Genomic DNA, 26,260 nt, shown 5'->3' on the forward strand with positions numbered 1-26,260 from the left:
TACTAATGCCACTAAATTGCTTCAGGATTAGTTTCAAGTTTGGTAATTGCATTAACTTCCAAACTGGTATTTCCCACAATATCAGCACACAGTCTTGATCATTTTGCATCTCAATATTTGTTGAGTTAGTAGATCAAAAAAATTATAAAGTGATTAGCTATATAAGCTTATATAAAAGCTATATAGCTTATACATAACCTATATAAGTCTTATATAAAAATTTAGATTAAGGGAAATACCTAGTATATAAGTTTGAAAAGACAAACATGGAAAAAAAACACAGTGTTCATACTAGTAATCAAAGTATTGTTTGTGTGCCAGGTACCATATACATACATAAACTCATTTAATTCTTACAAAAAAAAGAAAAAAACTTGTAGAGAAGGTATTAATATCCACATATCACCAATGAGCCAACTGAGGTTCAGGAAAATTAAGTCCAAGGTTACAAACCTAGAAAGTGGAGGATTCTAAACTGGGAAGCACGCCTGTCTATGTTCTATACACAACATGCATGTAGACCTGGACTTTGCATTTATCACCAAGCTTTGAGCAAAAGAATGTTCTCGCTTACATAAATATTACTAAACTCCAGCTGTCTAAGTAAGACAAATTAGTTAACAGTATTAGATCTGCTGACCAGATTCTCTGCCTTTTCTGATTTAATAGTCTTAGTTTGAGACCTGGACTCATCATGAGGCGCAGAAGGCACCAGGATGGTGGAAGCAGTGTAAGACAGTTGAATCCGAATTCAATGGTGTGCTGTTTGTTCAGACGTTCTTTTAGAATCAAATGAAAACCATGAGTTGTGCGGAAATCAAACGAAAGCCACGAGTTCCCCAGAAAGAACACTAAGCGAGCAAACATTGGGCAACAGTAGCTAAGTTGGGTTTATACAGTGGGTCTTTACTAAGGCATTAGTCACCAGATAAACAGCCCTGAGGGAGAGCAGGCAGCCCTGGAACCAGGGAGTGAGTGAATGGGAGGATGGCAACTGGAGTCTACTACTAACCACAATCCTGATTAAGTATGATTTTTTTTTTCTGTTTTAAAGTGACTTACAGCAGGAGTTCTCAATTTACTTGAACCTAGGGAAAGACTAGGAAGAATCCACTAGTCTAAAAGTCACTCTCCATCATTGGCAGGGTGTTTAAGATTATACACGCCCCAGTGATGAATTGAGACATTCCTGATGAGAATGTGCGGTGAACATGATGGGCAGAGAAAGACTGAGAACCACAGAGCTGGAGTAATGTTGACTAAGACAGGTTATGTTCTTCTTCACTGAAACTTCATGAAACAAAATGACTCATGGGAGATGACAAACAGATATTTTCCCAAACTGAAGAGCATTATTCATGGTTTTTCAAGAACATTATAAATGCCATAAGATATTATTAAAAATAGGTCAATGATAAACATTAGGTGTTCTTAAGTATAGCAGAAAGCCCACTCAGCTTAGCACTTTCCACTTGACTGAGCAATAAGACATTACTTATATAACAATGCAGTAGTTGTACCCTCAAAATAGGCAATAAATCTATAGAACTCTGTTCCCTTTCATTCCAGCTCATTCTGCTTTTTTAATTAAAAATACTTATTACCCTTTTAAAGCAAGGATACCTAAATTTTGGGATCACGCACCTAATGAGTAAAAAAATGTTTTGAGAATCCGCTCAATATACATATGCATTCATTTGTAACTTATAAACAAGCAGCATCATACTATTACATAATAAATACATATAAAACTTACACAAAAAGAGAAATTACAAAGGATGGGAAAGAGATGAAACAAAATTTAAAAAATATTTTAATTACTAATGGTACAAAATCTCTTTTAGCTCAATTACAAAAACTTTTAAAAATCTTATAAAAAATAGTGATGTAGATTTGAGGGTCTGATTCTAAGCAAGCTCATTTTCAATAATTGGTCCCATTGGCCGCATTAGATAAAAAGATTTCATACAGATATGTATGTAGTTACTGGAAAAAGTGCCCTGTTAATAATGTCTACACTAAATGACAGTGCTTATATTTAATGTAACTTACTAATTATGCTAGGGTTTTAATTGCAATTCTGCTAGTAAAATTGCATCTTTCTGATGTTCTTGCAAACTTATGAGAAGGTGTTACATTAACACTTTTAATAGGTTCAAAAACCACTTAAACACAAATTCAGAAAGACTCAAACAGGTTAAAAGATTGTTGTCAAGTGTCTTAATTATGTAGAAATGACAACTGGGTGATATATTTACATCATCTTTTGGCAACAAAAATGAAACAGTGGACATATTCTAAAAATCGATTTTCAAAATGTCCTCTCCATTTTTTAAAGTTTCTTTAAAGAATGCAGTTACTTTCTCATTCATTCTAGAATATGTAACTTTAAGGGTGTGATTATGTTTCTTTTTTTAAAAAAGTATCTACATACAAGTAATAGTCATTTGTCATCATAGAACTATCAGCAAATTTTGAACTGTCTAATTTTCATAAAAGAAAAAATAAAGCACAAGAAATTAAGACAATTCCTGAAAATACTAATTCATGAAATAGTCAATCTCTTTATGCTATAAGATTGCCATGGTCACTCCCTCTGATTATCAACAATGGTATTTATAAAGGTTAATAGGATAATATCCATATATCTACTCATTTGGACACATGCAAAGTACAATATGTCAAAACCTGCTGAAAGAGAACAGATGAGAAACACTTGGGCCCTGACATGACTCAGACAGGCTGACACATTGACCTAATGAGGGTGTAAGCAACCATCTGTGTATTAAATATTAGTAGATCTTAATTTCTTTATTCGTAAAGAAATCACTATTTTAAAAGATTAAAATTCCAGTACTTTTTCCTGCACTCAATGGCTCATCTTGTATGTTCCATAGAGTGTCTGCACCCTTCTTGGAGACGACTGTTTTAACATACACACTCTTGAGGATTTAAAAATTTGCCAGTACAAGTCACCTCTGAAAAACAACCAGTTTCCTTCCTTCCTCCCTCAAGCGATTCAGAGTTTCAGATAATGCCATTCAGATAATGCCAATAAAAATGATTGTTAAAAATTTCACGTTTCTTTAGTGTCAAAGTTATTTGAGAAATTATCATTATCAGTTTGAAGGAATACAAATATTCTTTAAAATAAGTAGTGATATTTTGACTATCATTTTCATAAATTATTTTCTGATAAACCATCATTGACCTTGACTCTCAAAATAGATCAATCCCAGGACAAATGTAAAGCAATGTAAAGTTGAAACATATTTCAAATGGTAAGACTGTAGCTACATTTTATATTTTATAGAAGAATGACAGTTAAGTACACAGGCAATTATTTTTATTAGTAACAAGATTTAAATCAGCTTTAAAGGAGAACTGATGAATTCAAATACATGTTAACAGTCCTTTATAAAATTAATTTCTTCAGGAAAATCAGAGAGAAAAGTAACAGTCTTGAGAGCGGCTCGCTACTCAATGCCAAGTTTGGCCTTTACTGCAGGTGTGCGTCTTACCTTTGCTCCATGCTTATGCAGCACTTCCATGACATCATTGTGAGCTCTTTCTGCTGCCACATGCAGGGGAGTCATGAAACTGTGGAGAGGAGAAAAGGTAAAGGTAATCTCCCAACTTTTATTGCATTTTCCCTTTAAGAATTGAACAATAACTTCTGCAATTACACTTACTCTTTATTTTTTTCATTAACATTTGCTCCTTTTCTAAGTAACAATTCTGTCACTTGTTTTCGTTTGGGGTGCAGAGAGGCCACAGCACAGTGCTGTAAAGTAAACGAAACTAAGTTAATAAAATAAACTTCTACTTAAAAGTAGATTTCTGAACTAAATACCATCTGCTGTTTAGAACACTGTTATCTCAAAATATATATTTTAGACTACAGAGATGATCAAAATTCCTCCTAAATACATTGGAAGTACAAAACACAAGCCTTTAAACCAAGGTGAAATTATCCTCTTGGTTAAGCATTAAGACAGACTTCTTTTCTTTTCCTTGAGCCAAGAAATAATTATCCACTATGTTTATTTATTTGAAGGTATCAGAATACTGCCTCTCCAAAGCTACAAAAACCTGTAACTGAAGTTTCAACTCAATCCTTCAGTAGGCTGCCAGCCACATAAGTCAGTATTTGTCAAACTCTCCCCAGGGGTACACCTAGCATCAAAGGAGAATAAGTCTCCACGTCCAGGAACAGGCAAGAATGTAACAGATGCGTAAGAGCTCAGAGAGAGAAGTATTCTCAGAAATTTTATGTTTATATTAAAATTAAAAAAATGAAAAACTACTTCTTAATGAATAGAATGAATATTCCAAAAAAGCAGGTCAGGTTTATTCTGTGGCTTTGAGTGAATGCTGTGCAGCTGGAATGTATCTGAACCCCAGTGTGAGAGCCATATATTTAAGTGTACATACAATTGACCCATTTCGATTTGGTGACTCTTTTAATGTTGTTTTCAGCAGATATTGACGACAGTTTGACCTTTCTGTGCCAGACAGATGTGAGAGTGTTAACTGAAGCACATTTAGAGTCTCTGATCGAGGCATCACATATGCTTCAATTCTGAATTCAGGAGGAATCTAACCAGCCCTACGTCTGAAACTCAGTGTGGTCAATGACAAGAAAAACAAACTAATCTTTCTGGAAGTACACTAGAAGAAAAAATACGAACAGTTTTAAAAACAACTTGTATAGTCTGAACAAAAAAAATCATAATCTTACCATTCTTCTATAATGATTGTAATAACGTAATGAATGCATTCTTTGAAGACAATTGCTCAAAAGGATGATACAAATATTTTTGAAAACATTTTAATCTTCTACAGAAAACAACTCTAGTATTTATCTAGCAGCCACAGGAAAAAGAAGATTCTATAGAGAAAAATCACATCTTGTATTCTATGAAAGCCCTGGCCCCAAAGGTAGATTTGTTATAATATGGTTGGGGAAAGACAAAGGTAAAAATAATACCCAAATAAAGGTTGAACAAATGTCTATTCTCTCACCCATAAAAGCAATCATCTCCCAAACCAAATTTAGAAATCACTGCAACCAATATTAAAATGCAAATTTCCAGCGCTTCAGATACTAAAGTTACTTTAAGGTTTCTGAAATGAAAATCATATTTTGTGCTTATACTACTGTTATCCAAGGCATGGATTAACAATAAAATCTTACCAGGGCAGTTTCATGAGACTGTGGCTGTTTGAAATTAATGATTTCCAAAGCAAGTGTTTTTTTAACTTTGGCTAGGTCTGCTTCTCTGGCTGCTTGTAGTAAAGAATGACCTTTAAACTCATCTGTTAATGAAATAATGGTTGACATAAAAAAGATTTAAAATATTTAATAATCATTAGCAATGATTATAAAGAAAATTATTAATTTTAAATATTCCTCTATTTTAGCAACAGCAGCAACATGATGATATGATAATAAAGGTGCAAAGAATGAGCATGTAGGTTAATAAAAAATTTTGACAAATGTATGCTCTGAAATAAGATTGTTTTATACTTTTAAGAGTTCATAGAGATATACACACGGAGATACTCAATCCAGCAAAGTTTTAAAAAAAGCAACCTAAATGTCTACCAAATGGAAACCAGTTAAATAATCTGTGAACACTTATACACTTTAGAATACTTTATAGCCCTTAAACAAAAAAGATAGATCTATATATACTGACATGAAAGTATATGTTATTAAATGAAAATTCAAGCAGCAGAAGAGGAAGCATAGGTTGATCCAATTTGTTACTACTACTATTGCCACCACAACTAAATATAAGTAATGGTTAAAAAAGACATTTAGAGACATACTCATCAAAATACTAATAGTGATTATATCTTGACACAGAGGAGGGAAGAAGTGAATTATGGGGTAAGTGCCAGAGTTTGAAAATTTTTCAAAGAACTATTTGTTATTTGCATAAGCAAGTAAGAGAGTTTTTAAAAAGGTATTTCCAAATCAATTGCATAAATACAAATCCAATACTCTTATTTATTAAAAACATATAATCTTAGTTTCTATGTTACAAATTTAGTTTGTATTTTGATATAACCAATTATTAACAAAAAGTTGAAAATTGTTCTAAAAAGATGCAAATGATGTGTGACCTACTATACTATGTACCAATTCCAGGCCCACTCACATTCAGGCCTTTGTACCTGCCTCCTACTGAATTCCTTCCCTTTTCCTCTCTCTCCTTACCTTCGAGGGTCCCATCTCACTCCCTTCTCTCCCTCAAAAGACAGAGAGAAACACACAGAGACACATATGTGCACATACACACATGCTTTTTTCACTCATTGTTCAAGGTCTCAGTTTAGATACTTCGGATAAGCCTTCCTGATGTTCCCCATTACTGGGTTAGGGATCCTTCTTATGAAGTCACCCACACTTGCATTTAGCCTTATATCACAGGCTATGGCACACTGTCTTACTTGCTATGGCAGCCCCATCACCTAGCACAGTATTTGGCATATAGTAGGTACTTGTATAGTAGGTATTTGTTGCATGAATGGGGAATATTTATAAAATAAGTCATGGCAGGTTCAGGACAAAAACCATTTTTCTGTAACCTCTTGTTTAGTGGTACTTTATCAGTGCTAAATTCCTCAAAGTTTAGGACTTTGAAATTTCAGAAACCTCAAATCAAGGTCAAAATGAAATGAAAGTAAGCCAGTATTTTGAAATAACAAAATTACATATTTTCATTTTAATGATAAAATTAGGGATAAAAGAAGTGAGAGAATGATAAACTGCCAGATGGGAGGAGCAGGATCCTGGCAACTGCAAAAGAAGGTGATGCACCGAGAACAGATTTCAAGCAAAAAGTACTGCTTTGCTTGGGTCATCAGTCTAGAGAAATTTAAACTGAATTCAAATCATATTGGTCTTTTCTCTGATGACAAGTGTGTCATGATTATTAAAATGATAAAAGCAATTTTAAGTTCAGGAAAGGTGGCTCATAAGAAAATTAAATGGGGAAATTTATGAAAAACATAATAAGACTGTGGTATGAAGGAAATAAAGAAATGATGACAACAATGCAATTAAACAGCATAATATTTTCTCAAAGAACAAGAAGTAAAATACTCTTTACCTTTGCTCTTTAGCAAAAAAGTAAAGATTTCTGTCCAAATTGATTTTCAAATTTAAAATATTTTACTGACAAATACTCAAGATTAAAAAAACAAACCAGAAGATAGAAAATCTATCAACTAAATAATTGTCCTTCTAAATGCAAAAGTTATATAAAGATTTATTTTTAAAACTTCAAAGAAGCTAAGTAGTTACAAAGAAAGTGGTAAGACTGCAAATTACTCAAACTTACCCTGAAAACTTAATATTTATAAAATGCCTTAAACGTTTCTCTTTCTAAAAGCATTTTGAAATAAGAATGAAAGCTAATTTAAGTATTTTCAGCTCCAATACGTGCAGTACCCAAACTACCTTGTTTGTTTGGCTTCATGAAAACAACAAATTAAAAGAAGATAAGAAAGAGCAGAAAAAAATGTGCGTAATGAAAACGCTATTACCCTGGGTAGGATCAAAATATTGTTTTTCTTTGTTTCCTGAATAATTTTCTAAAAAGCATTCTGTAACCGTGAACGCCTAGACTAAAGCGGTGGACATGACGATGAGACTGCAGTTAGAGAAGTGACAACTTGGTTAAATCCTTTTCTTCAGATAATTCCTTGCTAGAATCTTATTTAAAAAAATAAAGGAGATACTGACAAGGTTGAAAAGTACTCTAATTAGGGAACTTCTTCCTTTACAAAACTATACAAATTTAGGTTAAATCTTAATGTTTACATTGGAATCAGACAGATGAGCAAAACACAATGTAAAAACTCATTAATACTCAAGCTTTGCCAAACAATTATAAGGAAAATACAGTCAAATGGTAACACGGGGACAAAGCTGAGCCCAGGGTATAAAACTACAAAAGAAGGAAATTAGAAAAAGATAAAAAAATAAGTTTTGAGTTAAGTTAAAGTCAATCCAATAACTTGCTGAGCACACAGTATGCACAATGCACTGGGCTAAATTGGGATTAGGTAGATATATAGGCCCAAACAAACGCCACCGACACATTTATTAGGTAACAAGGCATTGTGCAGGTGCTAAGAAGACAGAAAAATAAAACCAAAGGTCTTTCTAAGAATTTGAATTTCACTGGGAAGACAGAACACACACAGAGAAAAATGAACTACATAATGCAAGATAACATATGGCAAGAGTCGTATGAGTGGGAGAGAGAATAAATGCACTTCTACAAGGATTCATTGCTAAGACATCTGCCCAGTTATAATCTGGTTTGTGCTGGCCTGTTATCTAGTGGATGTCATCTGTTCCAGTACCAAAATAAATTTAAATTTCCTCTTAAGATCAAAATTGCAAGGAATTCTTCCTGTTTTAACATAAACTAGTTTAAAATCTGTTTAAACTTAAATGACGTTAGTATCACTTTGACTATGCCTTTTTCTAAAGTTATCATTTAAAGATTTTCTCAGGCATTTAAATTCAGTTATCGGACTCTCAATCCTAGATGTAAAGACTCTTAAAATAGGATCAGTGAAAAATTAGGTAGGTAACATCTACTTTAATTTAAACCTGAAATGCCCACATGCAGAATTAAATATATCTCAGTATTTGATATGACAACTAAATGTAAAGTTGGCATCCTGAATGAGATCCTGGAACAGAAAAAGGACTTCAGGTAAAAACTAAGGCAATCTGAATAGAGTACGGCCTTTAGTTAATAATGTATCAATATTGGTTCATTAATTGTGACAAATGTCCATACTAATGTAAGATATTAATAGTAGGAGAAACTGGGAATGGGGTATATGAGAAGTCTCTGTCCTACCTTTGTAACTATTGTGTAAATCTAAAACTATTCTAAAACAAAAAGTTTATTTTAAAAACATGCATATATATATATATATATATGTATCTGTATTTGAGAAGATTACTTCCACCAAACCATAATTTGGGCAAGTGAGTACACTTGGGCCCTAAGACACACAAGAAATAAAAATATGATTATGCAACCTTGCAGGGATTGGGAAACAGTAGGCGCTCAATAATGTCAGATATTATCTACTATTACCAACAGCACAAGAAGAAATCTCCGTGAGCTCAGAGATTTTTTTCTGGTTTGCATACTGCTATATTTCCAGTGCCTGGCACACAGCAGGTATTCAATAAATGGTTATTGATTGACTCATCCTCATTAGCTTTTAAAAAAAGGAAACAGTACATAATTAGAATTAGGCTTAAATAAACACAAAATGCATATAGTGTATATAGATTCTGTGGGATTCATGAAGAAAAGTAGATGATCAGAAATAAGGATCATAAACCATCGTACATGTAAGATTAGAAGGACATTATCTAAGTTAGGCAAAATGGCAGCCCTAAGAACTAAACAAAAGTGAGACATTCCAATCTACAACAAGCAGTAGTGATTTTGGGATATAAACACGTACAAGTCAGTCTCTCCCGGAGCTCAGGCGTTGGAGCCATATCCACAGCACTTTTGCCATGGCAGTTGACTAATGTAGGATCGGCACCATGGCTAAGTAACAAAGAGCAGACTTCTACACGATTCTTGGAAGCAGCCTCATGGAGTGGAGTAAACTGCCAGAGATCCATGGCATTAACACAAGCTCCATGCTAAATTGAGAAAAAAAGTTTTAGGTTAGTAAGCATTTCGCTGGATTAAATAAAACTCAGAAGACATTTATTTCACTGTAAACTTCAGTTACAACTCTTTGAAATGTCAATAAGTGTTTTAATTTCAGCTTTTAAAAACAGCTTAAACTGTTTCAAAATTTTTAAGGCAACAGAAGTATTTTTAAAAACTATTTTATTCTCTTATAAATCTTACTGGCCCAAAAAAAAACCCAGGAAAACTCATGACAAGTGCAAAAGAAGCAATGATGTTCAATATCTTTAATTTCTCTTACCTTTAGTAGCAGTTCTGTAACTTCATAATGTCCATACGAACATGCATTATGAAGAGGTACAAGTCCACTAAATGAAAAAAGGCAAATTAAAATACTGAAATTTCAAACAACTTGTGGCCATTTCTATGCCAAAAAGTGTTAAGAAACAAAAATCTAAAACATCCCAGTACAATTTTAATAAAAAATATTTAAAAGTATTTAATAAAAGGATATGTAGCATAACTAAAGTTCAACCTTTTATATTTATCTTGCGTTTTGTGTATATAATCCTTAAATATAATGATAAAAACACAAGTTAGAAAAACATTTAGGTGAAAGGAAGAAATACGTACTATTGACAATTGCATGCTTTATTATTTATAGAAAATACATGTTGATAGTGAAGTGAAATATTCCTACCATTTTATTTCACTTTCATGGTAACTTCCAGCACAAGAGTTAAGTATCCAAACTGTTACAACTTGCATATCAAAGTATCATTCTACAAGACCCCCTCTTTTTGTGGTGTCCTTCTCTTGATGACTCACCTATTGTACACCCATCTGTTTTCAGACATGCACAAGGAAACAAAGATGTGCAAGAACATCAGGCATGTGTGCCCCTGTGCTACTGGGACACATTCACACATGGCACAAAACCTGGCGCAGGCAAGAGAGAAACACAGCACCGAAAAGAGCAGATTTGAAATGATTCCTCTCCTGAGAATTGCCTCAAGTACAGAGCTCTTTCTTCGTTTCTACGTTTTCTGACATGGAGAGGGGGCAAAGTGAAAGAAACCCTCCTCCAGGGCTTCTCTTCTTCACACTGCCAATCACCAGAGTGCATATGAATCTGCCTCACTTGGGTAGTAAGGTCAATTATCTTTGAGGTCTTAAGGTGGGATACTGACAAATGTTAGCCATCACATAGGAAAGCAGACCTGACTCATATGTCCCTAGAGACTAGACAGGAAACTGGTACCAAGTTTTCCAAAATTCAGCTATTCATAAAATAAATGACAACTGCTTTCTTGTTCTCAGCCAACCTCCTCCCATATCAACCTTCAAAAGGACCTTTTAGGTTTTCTCAGTTTAGATATCCAAGATTTCATCAGGAAAAAAACCCAAATTAGATTATTGTATACTTATGATTTTGGTTATTAATAAGAGATGATCCTTTCATATCTGAAGACTATGATAGCTATGTTACTGGATTATCAGAATTTTCAACTTCTCTATCTTTCTGAAATGCAACTGAAAAGGTGAGAAATAAGAATTGTAATTGAGAGAAACATTTTAACCTCAAATAACAGAACTGTAATAAAATTAAACTAATTTAGGAAATTATTATGAGAAGAATCCTTAATAAGTAGAAACATGAACATGAAGTCAAATCAAAGTTGTGAACATTCTTAAAATGCTACACAGGCTGTAAAGATATGGGATACACGACTTTCGTTGTCTAGTGCTCAAAAACCTTAGTGAATCAGATGTTGAAAATAAAGCATAATAACCCATGAGCAAAACCATCCAAGGGAAGAAAGCAATACGCCTACCCTTTGTCTTTAGCATGAACATCAGCACCATGCTGCAGAAGAAGCTGAACTATCCGAACTCTGTTGTAGCCTGCGGCCAGGTGTAAAGGAGTAGACTAGAAAAGAGAAAAACACGCCCCCTTCTTCAGGTAAACAATTCTTGCTTTACCATTTAATCAGTATTTATTTAGGTTTAAACACAATGAATGTTAACATACACAGAAAATAATGAGTTGAAATGCCAAAAATTCACATTACATACTTGGATGAGAGACAATTCGCTCACCTCAGGAGTAAATTCTAACTTCAGTGCCATCCACCTATTTCTCCTGTGTTTTTCAAGGCCTTCAGTCATCCAGTCCTACCCTACCCACTCTAAATTATTTCTTACTTCTTTCCATAATGAACCACTCTCACAGTTCTGAGAAGACATGTCAGGGCTCATATTTCTCATAACTGAAAACAGTTTTCCTATCCTACTTAAGTCCTGATTACCTTTCAAGTTCTAACTTTAATCCCAATTCTATCACAAAGCCTGACCTAAAGAGCTAGCTCTCAAAATTTCTCTTTAATAGGAAAGATTGAAAAGCATCTCTAAAGAATATTTGAAGAAACTTTAGTGGAAACAAAAAGGACAATGGACCATATTCATTCCATGTGGCTGCTAGCAATGAGTCAAAACTAATTTCCTACACTGGATACAATGACATATGCCAAGATAGTATTTAACTCTTCTATTCTATGCACTACATATGCAGTACAAATACAAGAGAAAATACAGTTTCTTCCCAACTAATTTCTGCCACATTTTAATTTCAACTAAGTTATTAAAAGGCTCTTTGGTCAAATTTAATATGGTAATTAAAATAATCAAACTTCTCACCTTTTTTTAAAAAATCAGAAATAACTATTTTAATTACAAGCTTCTCTGCAACCATAGCAATTTTTCCACCTTTGCTCATTTACTTAAAGTTAACTACTATAACAGCTTTTCACACAGGGTCTAATATACTTTAATGCACTCTCATTTTTCCTGTCTTCTATTTGGGCTTTGAGATTTAATAAGATTTCAATTTATTTTCTTTACATACTCCAAATGTCAAGATACAAAAGAATTACTAAATACTGTATTACCTATTACTGCTTTCAAGGCACTCCATACATTTTTACATATTCTGACAGTCTCCAAGTTTAGGAAATATTCTGAGCAATACACAGGAATAAGGAGGAGACCAAGCAGATTAGAAGAGTCCTGAATAGGAAGTCAGGAAACTTGATGATGAGTTTGAAAAAGTCACGTTACCTATGTATTTCAGCTTCTTCACATGTAAAATAGAGATAAAATCAACTATCCTAGCTATCTCAAAAATGTGTGAAAATAAAGTTTTTTCCCACATATAAACACTTATAAAATGGAAAATGTCATATAAAAATAGATCATTAAAATTTTTGTATCATCAAACAACGTGCCCATCCAAGTTTCTGCTTTCTGATACACATCAAAGGTTATTGCAAATAATACCTCCACAGAATATCAAGTTATTTTCAGGACTTGTGTTCCCTTTACTTCAACATTTTGACGACGTTGCTTCACTATCTTCTGGCTTGCATTGTTTCAGGCTAGACGTCTGCCAACATCCTTATCTTTGTTCCTTTGTACATGTGGTTCTCCTCGGATACTTTAATATTCTCTCTTTATCACTGGCTTTAAGCAATTTGCTTGTGATGTACCTTGGTATAGTTTCAACTTTTGTGTGTATGCTTGGGGCTTGCTGAACTTCTTGGATGTGTTGTTTACAGTTTTCACCAAATTTGGAAAACTTTCAGCTATTATTTCTTCAAATATTTTTTCTGCCCTCTCTCCCACCATTCTCTCCTTTGGGGATGACTCCAATTATATAGACATTAGTTGCTTTCAAAGCTTGCTTTTAAGCTTTGTTAAGTGGGACCAGAGCACATATCAATACCCAGTGGACATGGTATAGTTGAGGAACAACAAAATTTCAGTGGCTAGGCGGAGAGCATGAGATTGGAGGAGACTCTAAAGAACACTGGGGAAGCCCGGAAGGACTTGAAGCGGAAAGATCACTCTAGCTATTCTACAGAGAATAAAGTAGAGAGGGAGGGCAAACCTGATGACAGGAAGACCTGAATAAAAGACAGGACTAATCCAGCAGAGACAATGACAACATCACTTAGCAAATGGCAGCGGCATCTAAGCAGAGGTAGCTGAGCTAGGAGAGTGGATGAATTCACAGGGAGAGTGAGTGCAGAACAATCTAGATGAGACTTTCCAAGGAGTCATTTTCATGTGGATGCTAATTATGCAAACTGAATAGTATCACTAGAAGGCACATAAAAACTTTGTAAAATGCATGCAATAAATCTGAGGAAATGGTAGAAAGCAAAAAGAAAAAGTACAAATTGAGAACAGCGGATGATTTAAACAAGCTTACACTACTAAGAGCCCAGAGATTTTTCCTCTAGAAAAAAATTTACAACTAAACATTATACACCAAATGCTATCTTCTGATGCAAAGCAATTAAAATCATGTGGTCTAGGACTAAATTTAGTGAATAGTTACCACATCGTGCCAACTTTACACTTCAATTGCCAAATGGCAAAGCAATGATAAAAGTAATTTGCTAAATGCTAGGATAATTAACAGAGTGTAATTTGGGTTTTGAAAAAAATAAAGCAGATCCATTTGTAAAATACTCAAACATGTTACTTGATAATTTCATGGTGGCTGTAAACTAGTAAACACAGGAATCAAGCATTTAAGACAACATTATACACAGGACAGAAATCAGTGCCTGGTTATATACCTCAGATTTACTTTTAAAACAGATATTTTTGTTGAGAATATTTAAAAAGTCAAACACATAGAACGATAAAGTATTAAACAACTGCAAACACAAAAACTCTAAAAATCTATGTATTATTCTGCTGTAAGGGAAATGTTATTACTAATATTTTCACATTGTAAAATGTTTACAGAAAAAATAATCCTTACTTAAAGAAATCCTCTAATTAAAAATTTTCTGTTTGAAATCAGGCCATAAGAAAAAACAAACATATAAATCTATCTTTGTCTTTTATGATATAGACTTGCAGCATAGTGCAAAGCATTTAAGACGGCTTTAACTTATCCTACACATACATGCATACCTAAAACAGTGACAATTGACAACTCTATTATAAAACTGTGGACACAACATTAACACTAAGTCCAGGCAGCATAATATAAGGAAATGAGTAAAGGCTTTTAAGTCTTGGGTTTGTATTCTTGCTTTGTAAAATTTACAAGGTATGTGGCTTTGGACTATTTTCTTAATGTCTCTGAGCCTTGGCTTCCAATATCCGTTAAAATGAGAATTCCTAACATACAAGACTATTTTATAGATTAAAGATAACTCTATAAAGCACCTAATACAGTATCACATAGAAAAAGCTCAACAGACGGTGATTATTACTTATTATTACCTTATGAAGTATCTTACGCACCAATAAGAAGTTGCTTCTTATTGGTCACTTATCAGTCCTCTTCTTACTTTACCTATCAGCATTATTTAACATAGCCGATCACATCTTCCTTCTTGAAATGTTTTCCCCCTTGGTATCCAGGGCACCTAGGTACCTAGCTCACTGTCACTCTTCAGTCTTCTTTCCCAGTTGCTCCTCCTTTTCTTAACATGGGAATGCTCCAGGACTGTGTCCTTAGACCTCTTTTCTTCATTAGCTATACTCATTCCTTTGGTGATCTCATGCACTCTTGCAGCTTTAAATAACATTCAAGCACTGACAACTCCCCAGTTATATCTCCAGCTCAGTCTTCTTTGCTAAACTCCAGACTCTCATAAGCTAACTTCCTACTTGACATCATCATATGGATATACGAGACATCTCATGTGCATCATGTCCAAAACTGAGCTCCTAGTTTTCCTCCGAAAACCTACTCTGCGGAATTTCCTATTGCTATTAACGGCAACTCATGTCAAACACTTTGAAAGTCTTTCTTGATTGCTATCTTTCTCTCACACACTCTGCTCACTGCATCAGACTATTTCTATTGGCTCTAACTCCAGAATCCAATTACTTCTTACCACATGTACTGGCATCACCCTGGTCTAAGCCACCATCCTCTCTCCACTGGGTAATACCATCAGCTTTCTATTCAGCCTCCTTACTTCTAGCATAATCCAATTAGAGTCTAGGCACATAGCAGCAGAGCGATCCTACTAAAATAAGTTAGAGATACCAGTCCTCTGCTTACAATCTTCCAGTGGCTCTTTACCTCACTCTAAGTAAAAGCTAGTCTTTATAATGATCTAGAAGGCCACAAGCGATCTCTCTGAATACACCCAACTTGCTGACCTCATCTTTTACTCTGCTCCCCTTGGTTCACTCCACATAGCTCAAGTGCCATAATTATTAATTAGCTGAAACCACTGGGAATTAAACTATACTAATAAGTGAAATATCTTCTGAAAAACTTAAAGGCCTCCCAGTAACAAATACTTTCCCACTTAAATTTAATTTCACACATGACTTCTTAACAAATCCAAAGAACAATGGAAAAAAATATTACTGAGGATGAAATACCAAAATAAAAAATCTTATAGATACACAATGCATTAGCTTTGGAAGACCTATATATTATTATGTACCCAGAATATAAAAATTTGATTTCTAGATCATTTTTTTTCCATTGAGCAAAGAAACCATGATAACAATGTCTCAAGATTTAAATGTATTATTACATATTCAATCCTAAGGGAATTTTAGCATTTACATTTTAACACAAAACATTGTTCACAAATGACTGCTAGGTACAGGGGAAATGGTTCCTTGATCTGATAGTGCTGAGAAAGATTCTGAAGTTACCAATTGTCATATAGACAGAATATCCCAATCTTTTAGGAAGCATAAAATAGTATAAAAACTAATTCTTAATTTCTTAAGACTATTATTATTATGCTATTTTTATAAAGTACGAGCTTAGGGGGATTCCTTGAACAAGACTTTAAAATGAGATTCCAAAAATCCAATACTCCAAATAATTATCTCCTTTCCTCTTGTTCTCTCTTTGAACATTTTTTTTGCAATAAAAATACAGAAAATATTGCTTAAGACTGGTCCTAAAACTATCTGCCACAATCTTTTACTTAACACTTGTCACAAAATAATATTTATTTGTCTGTCTCCTCTAATTCACCATGAGCTCATTGAGAATGGAGAACATATCTTAATTTTATGTTTTGAAGGCTGAACAGAGTACCTCATATATGGTAGGATATTAAACAAAATGAAAGTTATTGTCAGCTTTTGATTTACATTACTAAAAGGGAACAGACAGCACGAATAATCCAGCTGGGTGAATCTGACTTTAAATTTGTGTGAAAGAGTTACACCTACATTTCAACAAAGGCCTGTGTGATGTTTGCTGTACTCCCTAAGAAAGAACAAAACCACAACTGTGAAGCCATGGTGTAAGTCATCAGAGAGCTGCCTAACCTCATGATGTATGGTGTATTTTGGTTTTCTTTAAGATGAAAGTCCAGTTTGACCTAGATAAAATTTTGTGGGATTTTCAAGACTAGGATGACCAACTTATCCTGGTTTGCCCAGGACTTTCCTGCACCCAGGAAATCCACTCATCCCAGGCAAACAGGGATAGCTGATCACCCTACTCTAGCCAGACTTCATGCTGAATGAGTGTTTTGGTTTCTGGAGCTGTCCAAGTCAGAAAACTGTGTGTGTGTGTGTGCACTTGAATGTCCATGTACCCATGGCCAAGTGCACATATACATTCTGAATAAGGCAAGACATTACTTTATCAAATTAGGAAAAGAATTCTATTAAGAGTTGGCTCAAGAGATGACAAAAGATACTTCTCTTTCCATCCAACAATTCATTTCTTCAAAAGACTTAAGTGTAGTCTTTCTCAGTTCCATACTATAATGGAACATACAATATATTCAATAATATAACATACTATTTGAATCCGTCCTTGAGACTCTTGCTCTACAGTTACAATTACAAAATAGTTTCAAAAGACAAAACTTTAGATCTTTTCAGCACTCAGGTACTAATCACCCAGATTCAACAAACATTAATTATTAAGACTTTGTTACGCTGGCTTCTGAAGCAAAATTCAAGACACTGTAACATCTCACCCCACATACTCCTGTAAGTGCCTCTAATAATTATGGGCATTTTCTTTTAAAATCCCACTGCTGTTATTACATGTGACAAAAGAGTGGTAAATCTTTGGTATAATCTAATGTCCATGTCAGTATTCAAACTTCCCAATTGTCTCAAAAACTTTTTAAAGTTGGTTTGCTGGGCATCAGGATCCATACATTTGGTTATTGTGCCTTTAATTAAGTCTCCCTATGTCTACAACTGTTTTCATCCCTCCTTTTCTTCTTTTTTCACAATACTGACTTGTTGAAGAAATCTTGTTATTTGTTCTCTTTCTCATATGATTATTTAACCTGTGCCTATATATTCTGTATTTCATGTAAATTAGAAGTTAATTTTCCTCCTTCAAATGAAACTTTTTCGGCAAGAATATTTCATAGATACAATTCATTTCACATAGTATCACATGAGGTGACATATTATGTCTGAATAGTCTACTCTGAGTGACAAGACTGGTCAACGTACCAACAGTTTTGTTAAGTACTACCTCTCTGAACTCCTGAATCCCAGATATCATCTTTGCAATATTCTTAAGTTCCTGCCATCTTTTTATAAACAAACACAAAATCATTAAACTTAAAAATTCCAACACTCATTTCTACTTTTTTGGACATGTAAAAACATGCTTTTTCAGATCTGATTTCAAAAATGAGGTACAATGTATATGTATTTAACTGGTCTCAATTAACAATTACTTAACATTTACCCACTATTCCCTCCTCAAGAGAATTCTCTTTTAAATTATAAACATAATACATTCCCCTCTAAAATAATATAAAGTAAAATGTTCTCTCCATTTCTCCCTCTAGTCCAGCAAACCCCTTTACCAAAGGTAACCACTCTTTAAATAGTAGCATAAGTATTATTTAGATACTTTCTATGTATATGAATGTGTGTTTTTCTCTTGAGTTCTTTCTGTTGCTGTTTTTGTCACAGAAATGGACCATATTATATTCTTTTGCAATTTTCTTTTTGTCTATTAAAATATTAGTACATATAGGTCTACCTTATTCTTTGCATAGTCTTTCCATTATGTAGCTATACCGTAATTATTCACCCATCACCCATAAATAGACACTTAGGTTGTTCCATCCCTGCTCTATCTTAACAATACACATCTCATTCAAACTTATCACTTGGTTAAGCTTGATCAGTGTTTTGCTTCCCTTCTAAAAAAAATACTATATCAGCCATTAATACAAAATTCCCAGGAAAATATAATAACCACATAATCAGAGCTTATTAAAGTTCTTTCAGGCACAGCAATATGATTAATCTGCTTGCTAGGTATAGTTAAGAAGTTCTTTGAGACAGTGATACTTAAATCAGAATCCAAACAAATTAAAAGCTAGAGAATCGATATGGGCAAGAGTCCATGGAAATAAATATATCTCATCTCTGACGTCCGTCTTTTGAAAGGATATTTTAAGTAGGACCATAATGAAGATAAGACAGCCTCCTTGAAGTTTCTCAACTTCTATTATAAAGAGAATTTAAAAGAGAAACTGTCTGGAGAATGAAAATTGATGAGCCAAAGTAGAAATAAATTTAAAAAATATTTTATTTACACCTTTCTCAAAAACCGTGCCTCCTTTAACTTGTCTCTTCTACAGAATACACATTACCAGATCCTCTTATAATGATGTTTTCTTTCCCAGTATGAGTCTTCTCCTCCGGTCCTGGGCCTCTTGGTCAATGGTTCTCTAAAGTACAGTGCTTAGAGCTAAACGCACCAACACAGATACAGTCTTGTCACAGTGGACTACATCCAGGCTATTACTTTTCATTAATAGACATGATAGTACTCCACAACCTAAGAGCATTTAACATATTAATGTTTTTAAGTCACAATCTCTGTAATGGGGGTAGTTAGGTGACTATAGGACTAGTTTCCTCACAGAGTTATTTTAAGGCTAAATGAAATGGAAGATATAAAAACATTTTGAAAATAGAAAGCATTTTATTGAAAATAATAGCTAAAAGCTACTGGGTACTTTCTATATACCAAGCACTGTTCAAAGTATACTATATGTATTAACTTATTTATTTTATACAACAACTACCAGAGCTAGAAACTATTATTCTCCCCATACAACAAATGGGGAAACTGAAGAGCAGGGGGATCAAGGCAATAAGTTAATAGCAGAGTCGGAGATCACACCCACATAGTCTGACTTCAGAACTCTCATTGTGCCTTCCTTCTTCACCTCTGGCTGGGCCCTCGGGTTCCGGAGAGGATGCTCAGAAATGACTAGGGTGGCGGAGTGGCAGGGAGAGTGACTTGAGGGGAGCAGGGACTGCTCTGGTAGTTCTGACTACCTCAGCACTGGGATCCACAGGACACCACGTACCAAACCCTATCAACAATGAGAGTGTGACCATACCATTGGATGAGCACCCCAGAAATGCAGGACTTCTTAACAATAGAAGTTGTCTAAAATAATAAGTTTTGGAGGACAAGGCAGAATAACAGAATATTGAAACTGGAGAAGATAATTTATCTGCCTCTTTCCTAGTGCAGGACTTTTCTATGCATCTCTAACAGATAGTCATTTGGTCTCTTCTTGAACTAAACCCCTCCAGTTGCCTCAACTGCTTCTTCCAGAATAATTTCCTGACTTCCTTCCCAGTCACCCTCTGGCTGGTCAATATACTTCCTTAAAGCAAGAAACCCTAAATTCAGCACTAACTGCAGATATGGTCTGGTCCAAACCAGTGAGCTCTCATTTTTTAAAAATGTATTCAAGCAGAGCCAGATGACGACATGTCCGAGTTATCAGGGTGAAGGTTCCAGCACTGCACTGGGAGGGCGGACTAGCTGCTATTTAAGTCCTGTTCTAAATAAGATGCTACGAGTTCCAGATAGACTACAAGAACAGAGGTATATAGTGACTGATATTTCACAGTCTTAGAGAGGGTGTTCTTCCCTCTCTAAGGTAGCATACGTAGTCATTTTTAGGAAGAAACCTAAGGCATTTAAAAACTTGTAGAGGGGCCAGCCCGGTGGTGCAGCGGTTAAGTTCACACGTTCCGCTTTGGCAGCCCAGGGTTCGCCGGTTTGGATCCTGGGTACGGACATGGCACAGCTTGGCATGCCATGCTGTGGCAGGCATCTCACATATAAAGTAGAGGAAGACGGGCACAAATGTTAGCTCAGGGCCAGTCTTCCTCAGCAAAAAGCAAAAAGAGGAGGATTGGCAGCAGTTAGCTTAGGGCTAATCTTCCTCAAAAAAAAAAAACTTGTAGAATTTATAAAATAAAGTTTTTGTACCTCAACTGCCCTATAGTAAAAATTAATTTTTAAAGTGAGAATACAAAGGACTATCTTTACTTTAAGTGTATGTATTGGTAAGAGAAGGATAGAGGAAAGGAAATAGACAGGAGGAATAGGAAATCCATAGGGTAATCTTTTTGAGAATAAAGCTCTGAATGCCAACTTAACTCAATTTTAACTTAACATTATCATTGTGGAAACTCCAAGGGGATTCTTCAATAGCCAGAAATTTGTTTTTCTCTTTGCCAGCCTCAGAATCAGCAGAAGAATTAAAATGTATGCATGAAAATGAGTTTGAAGCATCCTCTCACAGGGTTTGTATGAGGAAAAGAAGAAAAGAATGCTTGGCTTCTCAGAAGGTGCAACATGAACTTTGCATTTTTGCATTGCTTACCGAGAAACAGCTGGCAGACTTTATGGAAACCAGGTTTCTTGGTGTGATAGTAACCTGATGTTTCATACTTTTAAGGAGAAAAGTTTTCACTCTACCCAAACCTCACATGAATTCCTTTTTATAATTAATATTTCCAATCTTAGTTTTTCAAATTTAAACATCAAAGATTCTCACTAACATTCAACAGATAGATGACTTGTTCTTAAAACAGGAAACAAGCTACACCAATGGGTATTGAAAGATTATTTATGAGGAAATCATCCCCCCTTAGATCATTAGATGGTCATTTTAACTGTGTAAACTGGGAGAATGAGAATTCTGTTCGCTGATTTTAATGTGGTTAAGAGCTCTAGGACTTGGGAGATACGATGGCACCTCAAAGTTCCCTCAGTAATAAAGTCTGTGTTGTTTCTGAGTTTGCATATGTGAATTCGGCAGCCAAAGGAGCCAGGAGCAGAGATCTCTAGCTGTTTCCTGCCCACAGCCCCCTTTCCCCAGTTCCAACAGGTACTGACCCTCCTTGAAACTAGCAGATTACTTAATGGGCATTTTTAGGGTATTCAGAGTAGGGTATTATCATTCTACTATTAAAAAATTAAAAGCAAAATAGGGAACATTTTTTCCAAATTTACTAACTTGGCTACCCAAATATGCAATTTCAAGTAATTATGCATGATACAGTGTTTTTAAAGTTCTACTACTGATGCCAGTCTTCGTAGAGAAAGATGTTTTTTTATTAGTCACTGAAAACAATCTTTTTTTTTTTAAGATTTTATTTTGCCTTTTTCTCCCCAAAGCTCCCTGGTACATAGTTGCGTATTTTTAGTTGTGAGTCCTTCTAGTTGTGGCATGTGGGACGCCACCTCAGCATGGCTTGATGAGTAGTGCCATGTCCGTGCCCAGGATTCGAACCGGCGAAACCTTGGGCCGCCGAAGTGGAGCGCACGAACTTAACCATTTGGCCACGGGGCGGCCCCTGAAAGCAATCTTCTTTTAAAAAGAATATTATGAAGATTCTTGATACTTTTAGAAACTCCCTTTTATAATTCTAATTTAATTGAGCAAGTGAGTGAATGGATGAATATGCATGGTGGGGGGAGGGAAGTAAGCTTCCTGAGCAATTATACTTGTTTAAAAAAAAAAAAGTGATACAAAAATAACCAGATGTTATAGACTGAATGTTTGTGTCCCCCTCTCCCCATAACTCAGATGTTGAAGCCCTAACCCTCGATGTGATGCTATTTGGAGACAGGACCTTCAGGAGGTAGCTAAGGTTAGATGAGGTTTTGAAGGTGGGGCCTTCATGATGGGATTAGCGCCCTTATAGAGAAGAGACACCCAAGAGCACGCTTCCTTTCTCAGCAAGAAAGCAGCCCTCCGCAAGCCAGGAAGAGAGCCCCTCATCAGAGACTGATCTCAGTAGCACCTTAATCTTGGACTTGCCAGCCTGCAGAATTGTGAGAAACTAGTTTCTCTTGTTTAGACCATCCAGTCCATGGTATGGCAGCCGGAGCTAACTAAGACACCACGTAACTGGTACACAATGAATTGAGAAATTAATAGTTTATATTGATTTCATATTGTGGCCAAACAACTGTTTCTAACAATGCTAACTCAAAGCTATAGATAATTCCAAAGTTCTCAAATCCACAATTAACTCTTCACTGTTTGCACCTTCTCATCAGGTGAGAAGAGTTTCTGAAATCAGATTTCTTTTTGTACCTAAGGAAGCCTTTTTACACACTAAAGTTCACCCTTTACTAAAAGGATTTAAGAACTTTCTGCGAATCCTCTACTGTCAACTTATATAAACTGAACAGTTGAAGCCAAAGAGATCATTAAGCCAAAGAGATCATAATGAAATCATAACCATTATAGGGCTATGTAATAATTGATACATAGAAATATGTAAATCCCACGACCCAGCATCGCACTCAGCTGAAGAGCTAGGACACCTGCAATGCCACTGAAGCTCCTTTTGTGTTTCTTCCTGATCCTCTCCTGCCACTCTGTCAGATGGATGTTGTTCAAGCTACTGCTGCAGCTGTAACGCACCCTGCCCTACACAGTCTGGTTTACCAGTAGAGACAGAAAAAGCACTTTAAACTTAGATTCTCACCATTTTAATGGATATACTGAAGCGTCACTCTTGTAATTTGGCTTCTAAATCAAATTATAATAATGAACCATACTCACAACAAAATGCTTTAGTACTCACTCCTTTTCTATCCCTCAATGATCCTAAGGTTGCAGACTGCAGGACACTTGTGCCTACTGGATATGAGTATAGACAAACCAAAGTTAGGAGGAGGGCGGCCAAGCGGAGCCAAAAGGAACTCTTAAGTTTTACCACCTGCTTTTTAGCACAGGTCCCTCTCCACTAAAAATTATTTTCTCAAAGAGAGAAACAGAGCACAGTTGGCATGGGTACTAATTACTCTCACCAGCAGAAATGTCATACTTGACAAAATAGAGACTGTTTTAGTAGAAGAGATTCCCGAATGAAAAATAAAAAAGACATTTTCAAGCCCTTATTGTTACAAAATGAATATACACGAGCATAAGGATTTTACACAATATATCCCAACATAAGCAGGCAAGAAAACTTGCTCGAAGGGATTCCTGCATGACAATAACACACGCATTGCTCAGCAAGATGCACTTTAAAGAAGTGGTTTGATTAGACATATAATTAAACCTAGAGTATGTGAAGAGTTCCCGAATGCAGACTTACTGCATTTTGACCTTCTTGTAATCCCAAGTAACATCTGAGCTAGGATCCATAAAAGTTGGAAATTAAAAAATGGTGTGACCTTTTATCTACCAAGTTTTGGTAAGAACAAAAGAGGATGATAAAGGCCAATCAAGACCACAGGGAGCCGGCATGTGTCCTCAAGTAATGCCAACACTTTCTTAAAGGGAAAAGAGGATCCATATGAACTTTATTCCAGATACCACAAGTGTTTTATGCAGCGTGACTCTACAGACTTTTACATAATCCAAGTCTGGATTACTGGCAATCACTACTAACAGTGATGAAAAGTAAATAACAAAATACATTACAGTCTTAAAATGTTAGAGTTGAAAGGTATTTCAGAGCTCACGTGGCCCATACTCTTCATTTTTTAGGCTAAAAAATTGAGAACTCAGAGATATAATAAAACTTGCCATGATCACACAGCTAGTCATAATTTTAACTTAAAACTGGGTCTTCTAGCTTCAAGTTCCTGCTTTTTCACACAATACCATGACCCCAAAAGATGCACATGGAATTATTTTTTTGCATTCTTAGGGGGAAAAAATCTTATATTCTAAGATATAAATTCAAAATAATTAAACATAGCTAGAGAAATAAATCTATCTGGGGATTTATTTTAAAATCTTCACTTATTATTCCAAGCAGCTATGCAAGAACCATATTCAGTAATCCATCTGAGAAAAGATGTAATCTTTCTTACCCAATAGCTAATAAGCATTAAATTAGATTTTCTTATAGTAGTGGTATTTCAGTTATCTATTACTAGATAACAAACCACCCACACAATGGTGAGTTACCTGGAGGCTCTTCTGCTCTCTGTCGTATGAGCCAGGGTGCTGGGATGGGTGATGTCACCTGGAGGCTGGAGTGGGAGCTCAGCAAAGGCTAGAATGTCTGAGATGCCTGGATGGTCATACTCATTTAGAAGCTTAACTGAGATCACCTGGGTCTTTGGCTAGAAGCCTCAGTTCTCTACATGGACCTCTCCACATGGCTGCTTGGGCTGCCTCATGGCATGGTAGCTAGGTTCCAAGACAGCACATTCCAAAAGCAAGAAACTAGCAGCTGCCGGGCCAATTCAGGGGCTAATGCTGGAACTGGCATAGTATCACTTCCACTTTATTAATCAAAGCAGTCCCAGGCTTAGCTCAGAGTCAGTATGGGAAGGGACTAGACAAGGGCATAAAAAATGAGAGGCATGGTTCATTGAAGGGTCTTCAAAGCAACAATCTACCACATAAGGATTGTTAAAATCCTGGTCAAACACAGTATTTAATGAGGACTTACTTACACTGAGAGAGGGAGCAGTTAACCAAGAATACTGAGAAATTCTATATTACAATATGACAAATGTATATAACCTTAAAGTTTAATATAAATACAAAAGAAATTGCACTAATCTTATATATTCTTTGTGCTTCACTGGATATGCTTTATGGAATTCAAATGACTACTGTGGCATTATTTTCAGCCAGATAATTTTTTTACAATATGTTCTTAAAAATGGGTTGATATACCTCAAGAACACACTCTGAATTCATAAGCTGCTCATATAAACAAATTTATTTATTAAATGTGATGTTGGGTAGGGAGGGGGCAAAGACCAAGCTCCAAAAGAATTAAATCAATTATACGTCTTGTAGATTACCTGGTAACCTACAGTTTATCCAAATACCACCTGGGACTGAGCTTGGATAATAAATACAATTTAAGCAGAGAGGTGGGGAATGTTGGCGTACTCAAAAGTATGTATGCATCCATTCTAAATACATTCAAAAGCCTCAAAAAATGTATTGGAAGAGTAGGGATCTAATTTACTGAGGTTCTACTATGTGCTACAAACCGTAAACATTTATCATATTATTTCACTTAATCCTCTCAAATGCCTTGTGAAATGGGTATGATTATCTCCTTCTACAAATGAATATACTGAAAACTGTAGCGCCATAGTCTCACACTTAAAAAGTGGAAGAGCAGAGAGGAGAAGCCAATCTGTGTGACTTCAGAGCCTATTTGCCCTTTCATCTAAATCCCAATTTTTTATGGTGTCTTCCAGGGATGGTACTAAATTCTACTTTATTTCTGATTGATCTCTATTTAAAAATAGTTTTTAAACACTT

The 26,260-nt window shown here is 35.2% G+C and overlaps 1 protein-coding gene across 1 annotated transcript in view; it reads right to left on the minus strand.

Annotated features, from left to right (window-relative positions):
• Positions 1-26,260, minus strand: part of TNKS (tankyrase) — a 202,047-nt gene that overhangs the window by 58,125 nt on the left and 117,662 nt on the right. The window contains exons 6-11 of the mRNA XM_001495978.7: positions 11,528-11,622; positions 9,994-10,060; positions 9,514-9,700; positions 5,198-5,319; positions 3,693-3,784; positions 3,522-3,600 (exon numbers count right to left, since the gene is read on the minus strand). Of these exons, the coding sequence (XP_001496028.3) occupies positions 3,522-3,600; positions 3,693-3,784; positions 5,198-5,319; positions 9,514-9,700; positions 9,994-10,060; positions 11,528-11,622 (642 nt within the window). The remainder of the gene's footprint in view (positions 1-3,521; positions 3,601-3,692; positions 3,785-5,197; positions 5,320-9,513; positions 9,701-9,993; positions 10,061-11,527; positions 11,623-26,260) is intronic.

The sequence above is a fragment of the Equus caballus genome, chromosome 27 (assembly GCF_041296265.1).
Source record: "Equus caballus isolate H_3958 breed thoroughbred chromosome 27, TB-T2T, whole genome shotgun sequence".
NCBI lineage: Eukaryota > Metazoa > Chordata > Mammalia > Perissodactyla > Equidae > Equus > Equus caballus.